Source organism: Hyperolius riggenbachi, chromosome 2, assembly GCF_040937935.1.
Source record: "Hyperolius riggenbachi isolate aHypRig1 chromosome 2, aHypRig1.pri, whole genome shotgun sequence".
Taxonomy (NCBI): Eukaryota; Metazoa; Chordata; class Amphibia; order Anura; family Hyperoliidae; genus Hyperolius; species Hyperolius riggenbachi.
Genome location: NC_090647.1, coordinates 482,730,965 through 482,743,232, shown reverse-complemented (window position 1 = coordinate 482,743,232; position 12,268 = coordinate 482,730,965). Strand labels below are relative to the sequence as shown.

Below are 12,268 nucleotides of genomic sequence, written 5' to 3'. Positions count from 1 at the left end.
GGCATGTTGGGGTTGTCTAGATGCAGGAGGACTGGTGAAAAGAGGAGCAGAGTCGTGGACTTGGAGGGGGTAGCATCAGTTGTTGGAGTGGAAGAAACTTTTAGGTGAGTGTGCAGCATAACTTGGTTTTAGTTGGTGAAGAGTAGAATAACTTAAAGAAAAAATGGGCCTGATCCAATTCACGTTTTCTCCTAGGAGATATTTTTTCATATTCTGTTTGAACATAACATTTGCTTTCTGCAATTGAAGAAGTACCAAAAAGTAGGTGTAAAGTACTGTCAAAATTATTCGGAGTATTTTCTTGCTTGCTGGTGGCTTAGAATGCATTTTAATTATAATGCAAAAATATCACCTAGGAGAAAACTTAAAAAGTAAATTGGATCGGGCCCAATAAATGTATAAGGATAATTGTTGCTATTAATGGTAGACATCCTATGAATTACATTTTGTCTACCAGATGTACATGTGTGTCCCATGCATTCTGCATATATGAATTGCATAACCTGAGTTGCTCCAAGCAATTTGGCGGTTATGAAATCGGTGGAATATTTTTCAATTGGATCTGCTGGTCTGATGGCAAATCTCCAATTACTTTAATTATTATTCCGCCTCTGGGCTTTTTTTTTTTATAAATGTCATAAATGACAACTGCCTGTGTTGTGAATATCCAGCAGTCAAGTTACCATAGTGCATTTTTATCTCTTTTTGAAAAAGTTAGCAGTCATTCTTTTGACTGAAGTGACACTAGGCCAGTGATGGCTAACCTTGGCACTCCAGCTGTGGTGGAACTACAAGTCCCATTAGGCATTGCAATACTCTGACAGCTCTAAGCATAACTCAGGAGGAAGAGGCATGATGGGATTTGTAGTTTTGTCACAGCTGGAGTGCCAAGGTTAGCCATCACTGCACTAGGCCATACCTGTGCACATGCCTTACCTTGAATTCCTGGGATTGGAGTTCCCAAGAAGAAACCTGGACATGGACATTGTGATGCTCTCATTGGAAATACAGGGATGTGCACTGACTTGTGACATCATCTGTGGATAGCAAATGGCTAACCTAAATGTGTCGATGCCATTGTACACTATGGGTGGCCATACACTTATAGATTTGCAGCAGATTCCACCATCAGATTTCTGTCAGATGCCTGTCAAGTCGAATCTGACAGGAATCTATCAGATGTGTGTCGCACACTAGGAACAGATTTCCAATAGATTTCAGAATGAAATCTATTGGAAATCGATCTGAATTCATTATTGGACCATTACATCCAATGCAACTCTGTGGGCCATCGATCTGCTGCCAGCAGCAGATTGACCTAGATTTTTCCACCTGTCAGATAGATCAAATTGAACGAAATCAGCCGCAAAACGATTGATCGGCTGATTCGATAGAATCGATTTTCAATTGATCGATGGATGGCTGAAATCGATCAGTGTATGGGCCCCTTAAGAGATATTTTCGATAGATTAGATATTTGTGATAGTAAAGACATTGAATCTAACAAACGTTTTATTAATCGAGCATTGAGTCTGCTCCTTATCTCATACAATGGGTAAGAGCATTGTGGGGGCATTGGCAGCAGTGGTATATAGATGAGGCTTCTTTAGCTTCGTACTGCATTGGCCATATGAAGCTAGCAGTGGCAGTAGTGGGACTGATACTAGATCACATATCTTCTGAGGCAGTTTAATGTAATAAACACCCAGTATGCAGCTCACTCCTTCCTGTCTACAAAGTGTGGCATTGGTAACCCTACATTCATTTAGGATGCAGAATATTGGCTTTGGTGTAGACTTGAATGATGTAATCAGGTGGATGAAGCTTATGTCTTCCTTACAACTACAAACCAAGCCCATGACCACCCCCATTTTTGATTATTCACAAGCTTCACTGGCTTAAAGCAGACCTGAATTTAAACGTTCTCTCTGAACTAAAAGCTACACAGCAGCATAATATCCTTTAAACAAAAAACATTTCTTTGTTACAGCTGATACAAATTCTAAACTATATCTGCGCTTGTTCTTCTTCCTGATTCATGGAAGCAGACATATTGTTAACCTCCTGTGCTTTCAAATGGTCTTATCTGCCATCTCTGCCATAGGCAGTCATGTGACACAGGGGAGAGATCAGATTACAACTTGTGATTCGACACAAATGAGGGGGAATTAAACAGGCTAAACTCTCTAAATACATACAGGGTGCATTCCTCTATGTATTTTTTCAGTCCTGTGCAAGAGTTCAGGTCCACTTTGCGATATTGGTTTTAATCCTGCAAACTTTGGCATGCGAAAGCAAATGCTTATTTGCATGAGCTATGTCTCGTGAGTTGCCAATTAGGCCAAATTTGAAAATCCAGATTTGTCAGGTGTTACTTGGTTTGATGCACACATAAATGCTCTATGAACAGGTCCACTTTAACCTTGTGCATGGCTTGTCCCACCCTGACAGACAGCCTGATGTAACCCCACCTTCAGCACTGTGCCTTGGCTTCCCCCACATCAGTACCATAAGTGTCGAAAGCAGGGGCAAGGGGCAGAGTACTGGCTCTGTACTGCACGGAACAATATAAACACATGTTTAGTAAGGTTGTAATAAAAGAAAGGACAATTTTACACAGGAGTAGTGCTGTGTCACGTTGTCTTAGCTTACCACTAATAAGGTAGTTGATATGAGGCCTAATGACAGGGCTGGATTTCAGGAAAGGCCGCAAAGGCCCAGGTCTTGGGCGGCTTCTTTCCCAGGCAGGTGGCTGGACATGGAAGAGGGGTTACTTCATATGAAAGAGGCTGCATATAGAAAACTGAGGTTGCTGTTGCCAATGGGAAGCACTATGTGGAATAGGGGGCTGCTACCCAAAGAAGTTACACATGTGTGGTGGGGGCTGTACACAGAATAGGCGAGCACTTACTGCACATGGCAGAGAGTTGGATTTGGTCACAAGACAGTTGACCTTGGGGCAGAATAAAATGAAATCCAGCCTTGCCTGTAGTACTTTAAGTAGTTAATTCATGAAGTGTTTTCATTTTTGCTTGCTGCACTTGAACTGAAATAAGTTATTGATTGTTTGAGGTCTCACCCAGAGATGTTAACTTCAGATATATAATTCAGTTCAAAGATTGACATAAGAAATTGGAACACAGCATTGTTCCCCTCCTAAACTATGTCCTGTTCTAGGTAGGTATATTTCATTCGCTGACAGCTTGTCATTTAATATATTTGGAGCAGACACTCTCATAAAATGGAAAGCGACCAAGTCACAGGATTCTGACTTTCTCTTTACTCATCACAAATAAATGTATCACTTTCTACATAATGAGGTCCAAGCTGAGCATCACAGGCTGAACGTCATCTAATTTCTCCTGACAGGAGTTTGAAATTGAGCTGGAGGGTTCCCAATACCTGCGGATCCTGTGTTATGAGAAGTGCTATGACAAAAGCAAGCTCAACAAGGATAACAACGAGATTGTGGACAAGATTATGGGCAAGGGACAGATCCAGGTAGGAATTCTTATTAGTGTTCTTTTTATTCGTGTGCTTGTTTATGTACCATGTTTTTCTCCATTTGCTGATCTGATGTCCAACCTCAGCCAGTACTAATAACAGGAAGACACTGAATGACGCCACTTGGCAATGTGTATGAGGCTGGCTCATGATATCTGAATGGAAGCCACATTCGGAAGTGAACAGAATTTACCTCTTTGAACATTGCCTTTAATGCTGGGTATAGACGGTTTGTTTATGCGCCGGTATCGAGCCACCGGCTCGATGCCGGCGCGTCACCGCATGCGGACCGATCCCCGCTCGACCCCGCGGGCACTTCCTGATCAGCATTTTCTTTCTACCATTGTCCGCCCGTGGGGATCGAGCGCGGTATCGACCCGCCACGGTGATCGGACAGGTTGAATATTATCAATCGAGCCACCAGCGGCTTGATTGACAATATAAAACGACCCGTCTATGCCCAGCATAAAGCGAATGTACAGCATACGCGGGCCGTATTTTGTCCATTGCTGGTTTAGATGTTCATTGCAAACCAAACTTGATTTATAGTGTATATTTCACAATTATTTGTACATCACTACAGCACCTGATGCACATTTAGCGGCACCATTTACCTCTTCCTCAGGAGCTTGATAGAACATTCACATCTGTGTGTCACCAATTGTCATAAATAATATCATTTGTTAGTAAGTGTAGAATACATCAACCCTCTCGCACCTCTATGAAAAATCACCAAACAATGTTATGATTTCAATAGTTATGAAAACAGTAAAAAAAAAAAAAAAAAACAAAAGAGACCAAAAACTCAACTAATAGCATCATGTATTCCAAGTCACTAGATACTAGATGCAGTTATTCAGGCTTGGAATAGTGATTATGCTGGCATTACTGGACAGCATTTTGTTTTGTGTGGACAATTTGACTTCTTCAGAACAGTATAATTTAGTTTCCTGCAGATTTCTGCGGTTCCTCAAGGATTGTATAACTACTACATGTCTGTTGTGCTAAATATCATATTTGCAGTGGAAAGTAGAGATTTGCCATGTAAGCGGTTTGTGCTGCTGTGTGAGGACTGATGATCAGAGATTGATTCCCTCATAATGTTCGGTATTTTGAGCTTTCTATTGTCACCATCCTGTGCGCTCTACTAAGGTCCCCCTGAGTGTAAATTCTGAGTGATGTCATGCATGAAACGTGCAGTAATTGTCATGTTTCTCATTACTTTTCGACCTTGGGGGGGCTCTCCGATCTACTCTCCTGCGTTAGGTCTTAGGGGAGAACACAGGAATGTTTGAGTTAATTCCTTCCTTCCCTCACAGGAGATCTCCTGTCAGTCTCTGGTACCCCATACAGGGCCCCTGATATCCATATAATTATCCCCTCCCCCTGAACTGGGGTCACACCGGAGAGGTAAAACGTTCTCAGGAACCAGAGCTTCCCTAATAAAGGTTAGGTTAATATTTTATGCCGTCCCTCGCTCAGCATGGGGCTGACACCGTATGGTACATCACATGGCGTATTGCTTTCATTACGATGAAGGAAACTTGAGAGAGCCCAGTGCTACTTGGCTAATGTGCGCTTCACCCTCTGTGACCCGCAAACAGGCCTTATTGAAGTCTATAATTCTGCTGTGACAAGAACGGGGTCTCTTCACTAAAGAAGTTTTCATCAGAGCTATTATCTCACCAGCTGTTTCTGAATGGAAATACATTTATTTTTAGTAGTTTGATAGTCATTTGTTTTCTTACTGATAAGCATGAAAAACCCGTGTTGTAACTCCCACGTTTGGAACAAAATGCTAATCTAGTAACGGGATGGTGTGGTCCTATCTGGCTGTGAGAAAACCTCTAGGACGTAGTATGGCTTTTATCACTTGTGTGAGGATCACTCTCCAAGTCTCCATAACCCTCTGATGTCTAGAGATTACCCGACTGATAGGCTGCATTCTCATAAATATTAGTTCTTTCCGTAACCTTCCTTGCCCTGTGGTGAGTGGGAGTTTCTTTTCATCCGGTTATATGGGGACTGATAAATCAGAAACATTCACATCACTCTCTGGAGTTTGCTATCTGATGTAGTTCCTTCAATCAAACACACAATATGACCTATCTGTGGGGAAGCCAACAAACACAGATATACGTTCCTGTACCTTGTGAGCAAAGCAATGCCTTCTTAAAGGACAACTGAAGTGAGAGAGATATGGAGTCTGCCATACTTATTTCATCTTAAATTTCCTGGCTGTCCTACTGATCCTCTGTCTCTAATGTCTGGTACACACCATGCAATTTCCCATTACATTGACTGGTCGATTCAATAATTTGCAGTAAGTCTGACCAGGTTTATGATCGACTTTACAATCAATTTTGTACAGAAGTGACTGGAAAATCGATCAGAAATCTGATCGGATCTGACGGAAATTATCAATTCACCTGGTACACAGCATGCAATTTCCTGTCAGATTAATGGGTCGAATTAATAATTTCCAACAGGTCCAATCTGGTTCCAATCCATTCTCCGATCAACAGGACTGTCAGGCAACTGGTATTGCTTTACCTCCTTAGCGGTAACCCCGAGTCAGGCTCGGGACGGATATTGTGCAGGGCTGACACAGATCTATCTATTGGTATAATTTTTAAGGTCTGAAAGCTTGTGAAAACATTGCACCGCTTTAGACAATACAATCTGTAATTAATCATACCGCCAGGGAGGTTAAAATTAAATTTATGGCAGCCTCCATATCCCTCTCAATTCAGTTGTCCTTCAGGGCCCTTTCCCACTAGCAGTCGCTAGCGTTTACGCTGAACGCTAGCGATTGCTGAATCGTAATTCCCGGCGATTTCCTGACGTTTGCGGCCGCGATTTTGCTATGCTATGCACTGCATAGCAAAATCGTGACAAATATCGCTCCGCCGCGGGGAGAGGCGGCGATCCGTGTGGCGATTGACGTCAGGAGGGGCAGAGCTGAAGCTGAAAGCTCTGCCCCTTCCAGGAAATGCCGGCGGATTGCCCCCCGGGCGATTTGGGGGCTCTGCAGCCCTCGTTTAGCAGCGGGGATGCGGTGGATTACTTGGGAGCACTAAAGCGAACTATAAGGAAGCTTTTGCTGGCGAGGGCCACAAAATATTGTATCGAGGACCCCAAATGGCCTGCGGGCCGCAAGTTTGAGACCCCTGCTGTAGATACTGATGATGACTGCAGTTTTATTCCTATCAGAGACACTTCCTACAGGCAGCTGTACATCATACCAAAATGAAAGCACATAGATAAAAGGCTGCATTTAGCCTAGATAGCAGCCTAGTCTCATAAAGCCTAGACAGCACATCCAGAACAACTCATAACCCGGAAGGAGAAGGGATATGGGAAGGGATATGAGCCGGCGGCGATATTTGATTTTTCCTGGAGCAATAATGGATAAAAAACACTAAAAAGGCACACCAGAGCGGCAAAATTATCAGGTAGAGCATTTATTATTTACAAGCTATCAACTGATATGTTTATTTTGTGTGAAACGTTCATCTCTGGTTCCCTTGAATACTTTTAGACCCTGAACAAGCATGCAGATCAGATGTTTGACTGTATTTGCCACATCTTTGTTTCAGGTGTGTGATTCAGACACTGCTGATGCCTGGAAGACCAGCAGGACTGCCAGGCAACTGGTATTGTTTAAATGGAAATAAATATAGAAGCCCCCATATACCTCTCAGTTTAGTTGTGCTTTAAAGTAGTCTGAAGTCAATATAGGGACAGTGAAAAAAAGTACCATGCTTAGTTAGAATAGATGAACAAACAAAGGCAGTCCGACTAAAAAGTAAAACTCAGCCTTCATTTATTTCTTATGTGATGGGCGACGACATGTTGTTTTTTATAGAGTGGCTCAATTTACATAGCTCAGTCGCTTGCAGATCTTTTCACAGGACTGGTTATTGAAATGGAGATCCCTCACCGCTACCCTTCTTCTGCTCCTTCTCATGTCCTCCTACCTTTCCTGTGAAGCCCTTCCATAGATTGTAGTCTCAATACAATTCCAAAGCCCCTGATTCATAACACAGACTGAGTCTTAATGTACAGAGTCACTTATTCCAGCTAAGGTACTGCTGTTTCAGGTTTGTTGGGCAAAAGAGGTTGGTTCTGTGGTGCAGGGATTGGGGGCGCGGTGAGACGGTACACAGGGAGGTTATGGAGAGCCACTGGGTTCTAGTGTTTTGAGGGAAAGAGGAACCAAAAAGTTGTAAACTAGAGGTACTAAAATGAGCAATTTCTGCTTAACCTATAAAACCTGGTGGTTGCTTATAACCTACTTGCTTGAAAACACATTATCCATGCTTTGGGAGGAAAGTAGATTTCCTGGAGGAAACATTAAAACGCCACACAGGAAGCATGTACAAACGCCATTGCATGCTATGAACCTGTTGCCGAGTACCGGCTTTGTGAGACCGCAGCGCTAACCTTTAGCTATTACTCTGTGAAGGATCTGTGATGGAGATGTGTAAATGGCTTTCTGTGCTGAGAATCTAGAACTGTTCCCTCTGCCTGTGTGACAGGAATTCCTGTAAGGTTTCATAGGTTAGGCCTAGCTCAGTTTCAGTGAAAATGCCTATAAATATATGCAAAATGTGGTCATCCAGGGTGAGCGAGATCAGTTTAGCGAAAAACAAAACTGTCCCAGAGGGTTTGGGGGTGCAGACTGAGGCAGAGAGTGTTAGCTTATTCATGTCGCTGTCTCTTGGCATTGCATTGCACTCCAGCTTCCCATGACTTCCAGCTGTGAAGGTGCAAGTGTCAGAAAGGTGGAGACAGATTATGATGTAACGGGCCCTAGGCAAGGTATTATATTTGGGGCCCCTTTGTGGTCCTTTCGGTAAGCTAAAGTGAAGAAATATTAGAGAAGGTGGCAGGTTGCCCCCTTGATGCTTACTAGACCCCAAGCACCTGCCTAGGTTGCCTGGTAGATGATCCTGCTCTGGATGGAGAGCAGCGTACATCACAGCAGCAAGAGACATGGGTAAGTTAATCTTCACTGCCAAGGTTGTCCCTCAAAAAAAAGAGGCTTCCCTCTTCTTAGGTAAGTATCTAGTATTGGTTTTTAACCACCTCACGTTCTCTTTAATGTAATATCAAGTTCAACGGAAAGCTTTGGAGTCAGGAAATACTATTCCAATCAGTGTACCGTGCACACAGAAGCCCACTGCAGTAAGTGAGCGTTTTATCTCCTGCAGTCAGAAATAAAAACCACAATCTCTCAGCATCCTGGGAAGTTTGCTGGGACACAGTGACACACTGATGGGGCTTGCAGGACAGAGTAACATTTATATTGGGCTTTTCTCCTGGGGGCTCAAAGCACCAGAGCTACAGCCACTAGGGTGTGCTCAGTAGGCAGTAGCAGTGTTAGGGAGTCTACCCCAAGGTCTCCTTACTGAATAGGTGCTAGTTTAGAAAGGAACAGGAAGAGACGAAATTTGAACCCAGGTGTCAGAGGCAGGCAGAGCCCTTAACCAGTACACTATCCAGCCACATAAATATTAACCCTTTCAAGGAACTTTTTTTTTCCATAGACCTTATTATAGTGTGACATCTATTGTAGCAGAGGGGAACTTTTTACTGTAGTTTCCGCTATAAATACTTGATCAACTTCACATTAATATAAACTTGACACAATTTTTGTCTAATGTACGTACACTAATACTGCATATGAACATAATGCAGTTGCCACCTAGTCAAGTCATCTGTGGCATTTTTATTTGCATAAAATGATTCACATTTTTGCTTTATAGAATAAAGTGAACTGAACTTGCATTAAACAAAAAAGTAATATAATGAAGGGTCATCTATAAAAGGCAGACTTATTTTCCCTCTGTCTGCTGGCCAGCTGTATTTGTACAGCCTTATTAAATAAACGCACATGTTCCATGCACTGAAATGTCTCTGTCAGTTCCCTCGGCCTGGAGTCTGTAACAGGCTCCGAGTGGCACCGCACTGGATGGAGTCAGTCTAGGAACATGTCGGGTCCTTCATTATGCAGTGTTATCTCTGTTCACTTGAATTATCCTTATTAAATTGAAGCAAACCTTACAAATCCCTCTGAATATGCTCACCAGGGAAAGCCACATGCTGTGGATCCCTGCAGGACTTCTGCACATGTTATTTCTTCTTTTATATGTTTGTTTGAGTTTTGAATTTTGCATCAGATTTTCAGGGGCAGTATTGGGGATGTGGGACAGAGAAATATGCTCGGAGACGGAGGCAAGTATGAAATACAGTAAAAGGAGGAAAAGAGGTGGACTTGCCTCCAAAGGGGAAACAAACAACCACAATGGGTTAGTGGATTTTATTGGATATAAAGACAACGCATCCCAGGGGTAGCGACCCTGCTTTTTTTTTTTTAGACAGTTCAGAGAAGCAGCAGACTGCACAACTTCTCATCCCGCAATCTCTTCTGATGAAGCTTAGAATGACTGCACCAAGCAGTGTTTCAGATCTTGCCTTATTAGTAGGGATGATCAATGAGATGCAAATTTTTCCGAAATTATGCACATTTTTATGCAAATGTATGCAGCTTGAAAATGGACCAATCAATTTAAACCCAGGAGCAATTTGCTTATCTGTGATCATCACTACTTATTAGCAGTGCATTCCTCCCCCTTCCTGCCCTCCAAGTGCAGCTGTGCAACTGTTACATGATATGAGGTACTTTTATTTATGTAAAAAAACCTAATTCTTTGTTAGACACGTATTAAATCATTATATTGATTTATAGGTGATTCGATTTCACCTTTAACTTGCTTCTGATTCCAACATTCATGAATATTTTACCCTTAAAGTATACCTGACCTAAGCACAGAGGTATGTTCATGCTGAATCCACTTACCTCTGTGCATTGTTCATTCCTCTCCTCATTCCCACTGGTCTCTGTTATCATGCCTTGATAGATTTCTTTTCCCTCCTATTTCCCTCCTGTTCCCTGCCCCGTTCACCACCCTGCCTCTTCCTGTCTGGAAATTTGAATTCTTGTAAACCTTTTCTTTTGCCAGGAAGTGGCAAGCTTGCCGCTATGTTCCCACTTATCCTCCCATGGGGAGGGGAGTGCAGAAGGACCGACTGATGGCGAGTTTACATAGGAAAATATGTATTATGAAAACAGAAGTGAAAAGGTCTAGAAGCTGCTGTCATTGAAAAGGTCACATGACTGCCTCCACTTGTGAGAATCACTGCTACTCATAATCTTGCAGGAGTCAATTCAACTGATTCTAAAAGCTAGTGGATGCAGCTCAATCAGCAATGAGTGACTTTGAGTCTTTGCTGTAATAGCCATAGTTTTTCTTTTAAAATAGTTGTACCGTAAATTACAGTTATAATTAGCAGGCTCTGGAGAACCTATCTGAAAGCCTGGAGTTGTTCTTTGAAGAAGTTTCCACCTCCTTTTAGCTGTCTAGTGATTTACAGTCATTTGAGAAAGAGACAAGGCAGTGGATGTCTTGATTTTCTGAATGATGTTTTTCCAGCATTAATGGCAGTTCCCAGGCTCTTCCACATCTCACGTCCCTTAAATAACTTCCTGGAGGGATCAGTGTGTTCTTACAGACTTGTCTGTGCTGTAGTACATCACAGTTTATGGGATATGGTCTGCCTGTTGCCCATTATCCAGTTTCATATAAGAAATACCCTACATCAGTTTTATCATGCATAAGTGAACATCAATGCAAAGGATGTGCCTGAAAAACCTTTGTATTCTCGGCTGCCCCGTCTGTTCGCCTTATGGCGTCTATAGACAAATGTGATACCATGAAAGCATTTCCTGACACGCCAGTAGAAGGGCCTATATCAGTATTCCGTTGCTGTCTGTGTCTCTGTTGTAGAGATGCCCTTATTTTTTGTGTAGTTACTGGTGACTTTGAGGGTGGAATGTTAGAGATGTTGTAAATTCAGGCTTAATAGTAACAGATCCTGCAAAAGAGAAATAAACATAGGCGCACTTGGAGCTCCTTCTGGTGTTGTGTGTTAGGTAGACTGGATGAGTTGAAAAAATTAAATACAGGATACTCACAAGTCTGCATGTTAAAACGCAAGCATGAATGCATCACATAGTGTGAACAAGGCCCAAACAGAGTCCACAGTGATAACAACGGTAGCGTCCATAATCACAGTCACAGACTTTGAGAAGTCATAAGGCGCTGTACAATTATCTGCAGTAGGCTTGTTTCAGACACATTTACTGTTAGCATTTTGACATTTTGGCTGCTTTCTTTACTTGAATTAATCTGTTTTAACTATCTTTTTTTCCCAGAGAGAAAGGTAATGATAAATCAACTACTGGTAGTTATCATAAAGCAGTTTTGGTGGACTGTGAAATTACAAATTTGTGACCTGAAATATGTTTGCTGAATGCTCCAAATATATAGGGCCACTTTCTTGTTCCCTTCAGCTGTTATTGTAGTGTTGTTTCTGCTTCCTGTTAGTGAGACTGAATATTCTCCACACATGCACTGTGCTGGCTGTAGTGTTGTTTCTGCTTCCTGTTAGTGAGACTGGGAATATTCTCCACACATGCACTGTGGTAGCTGTAATGTTGTTTCTGCTTCCTGTTAGTGAGACTGGGAATATTCTCCACACATGCACTGTGGTAGCTGTAATGTTGTTTCTGCTTCCTGTTAGTGAGACTGGGAATATTCTCCACACATGCACTGTGCTAGCTGTAGGGTTGTTTCTGCTTCCTGTTAGTGAGACTGGGAATATTCTCCACACATGCACTGTGCTAGCTATAGGGTTG

At 42.4% G+C, this 12,268-nt stretch overlaps 1 protein-coding gene across 7 annotated transcripts in view; it reads left to right on the top strand.

The window, feature by feature from the left end:
- ABR (ABR activator of RhoGEF and GTPase) overlaps positions 1–12,268 on the top strand; it is a 669,248-nt gene that overhangs the window by 567,289 nt on the left and 89,691 nt on the right. For all 7 annotated transcript variants that reach the window (XM_068270301.1, XM_068270303.1, XM_068270302.1 and 4 more), the window contains one exon: positions 3,370–3,501. In XM_068270301.1, coding sequence (XP_068126402.1) covers positions 3,370–3,501 — 132 coding nt within the window. The remainder of the gene's footprint in view (positions 1–3,369; positions 3,502–12,268) is intronic.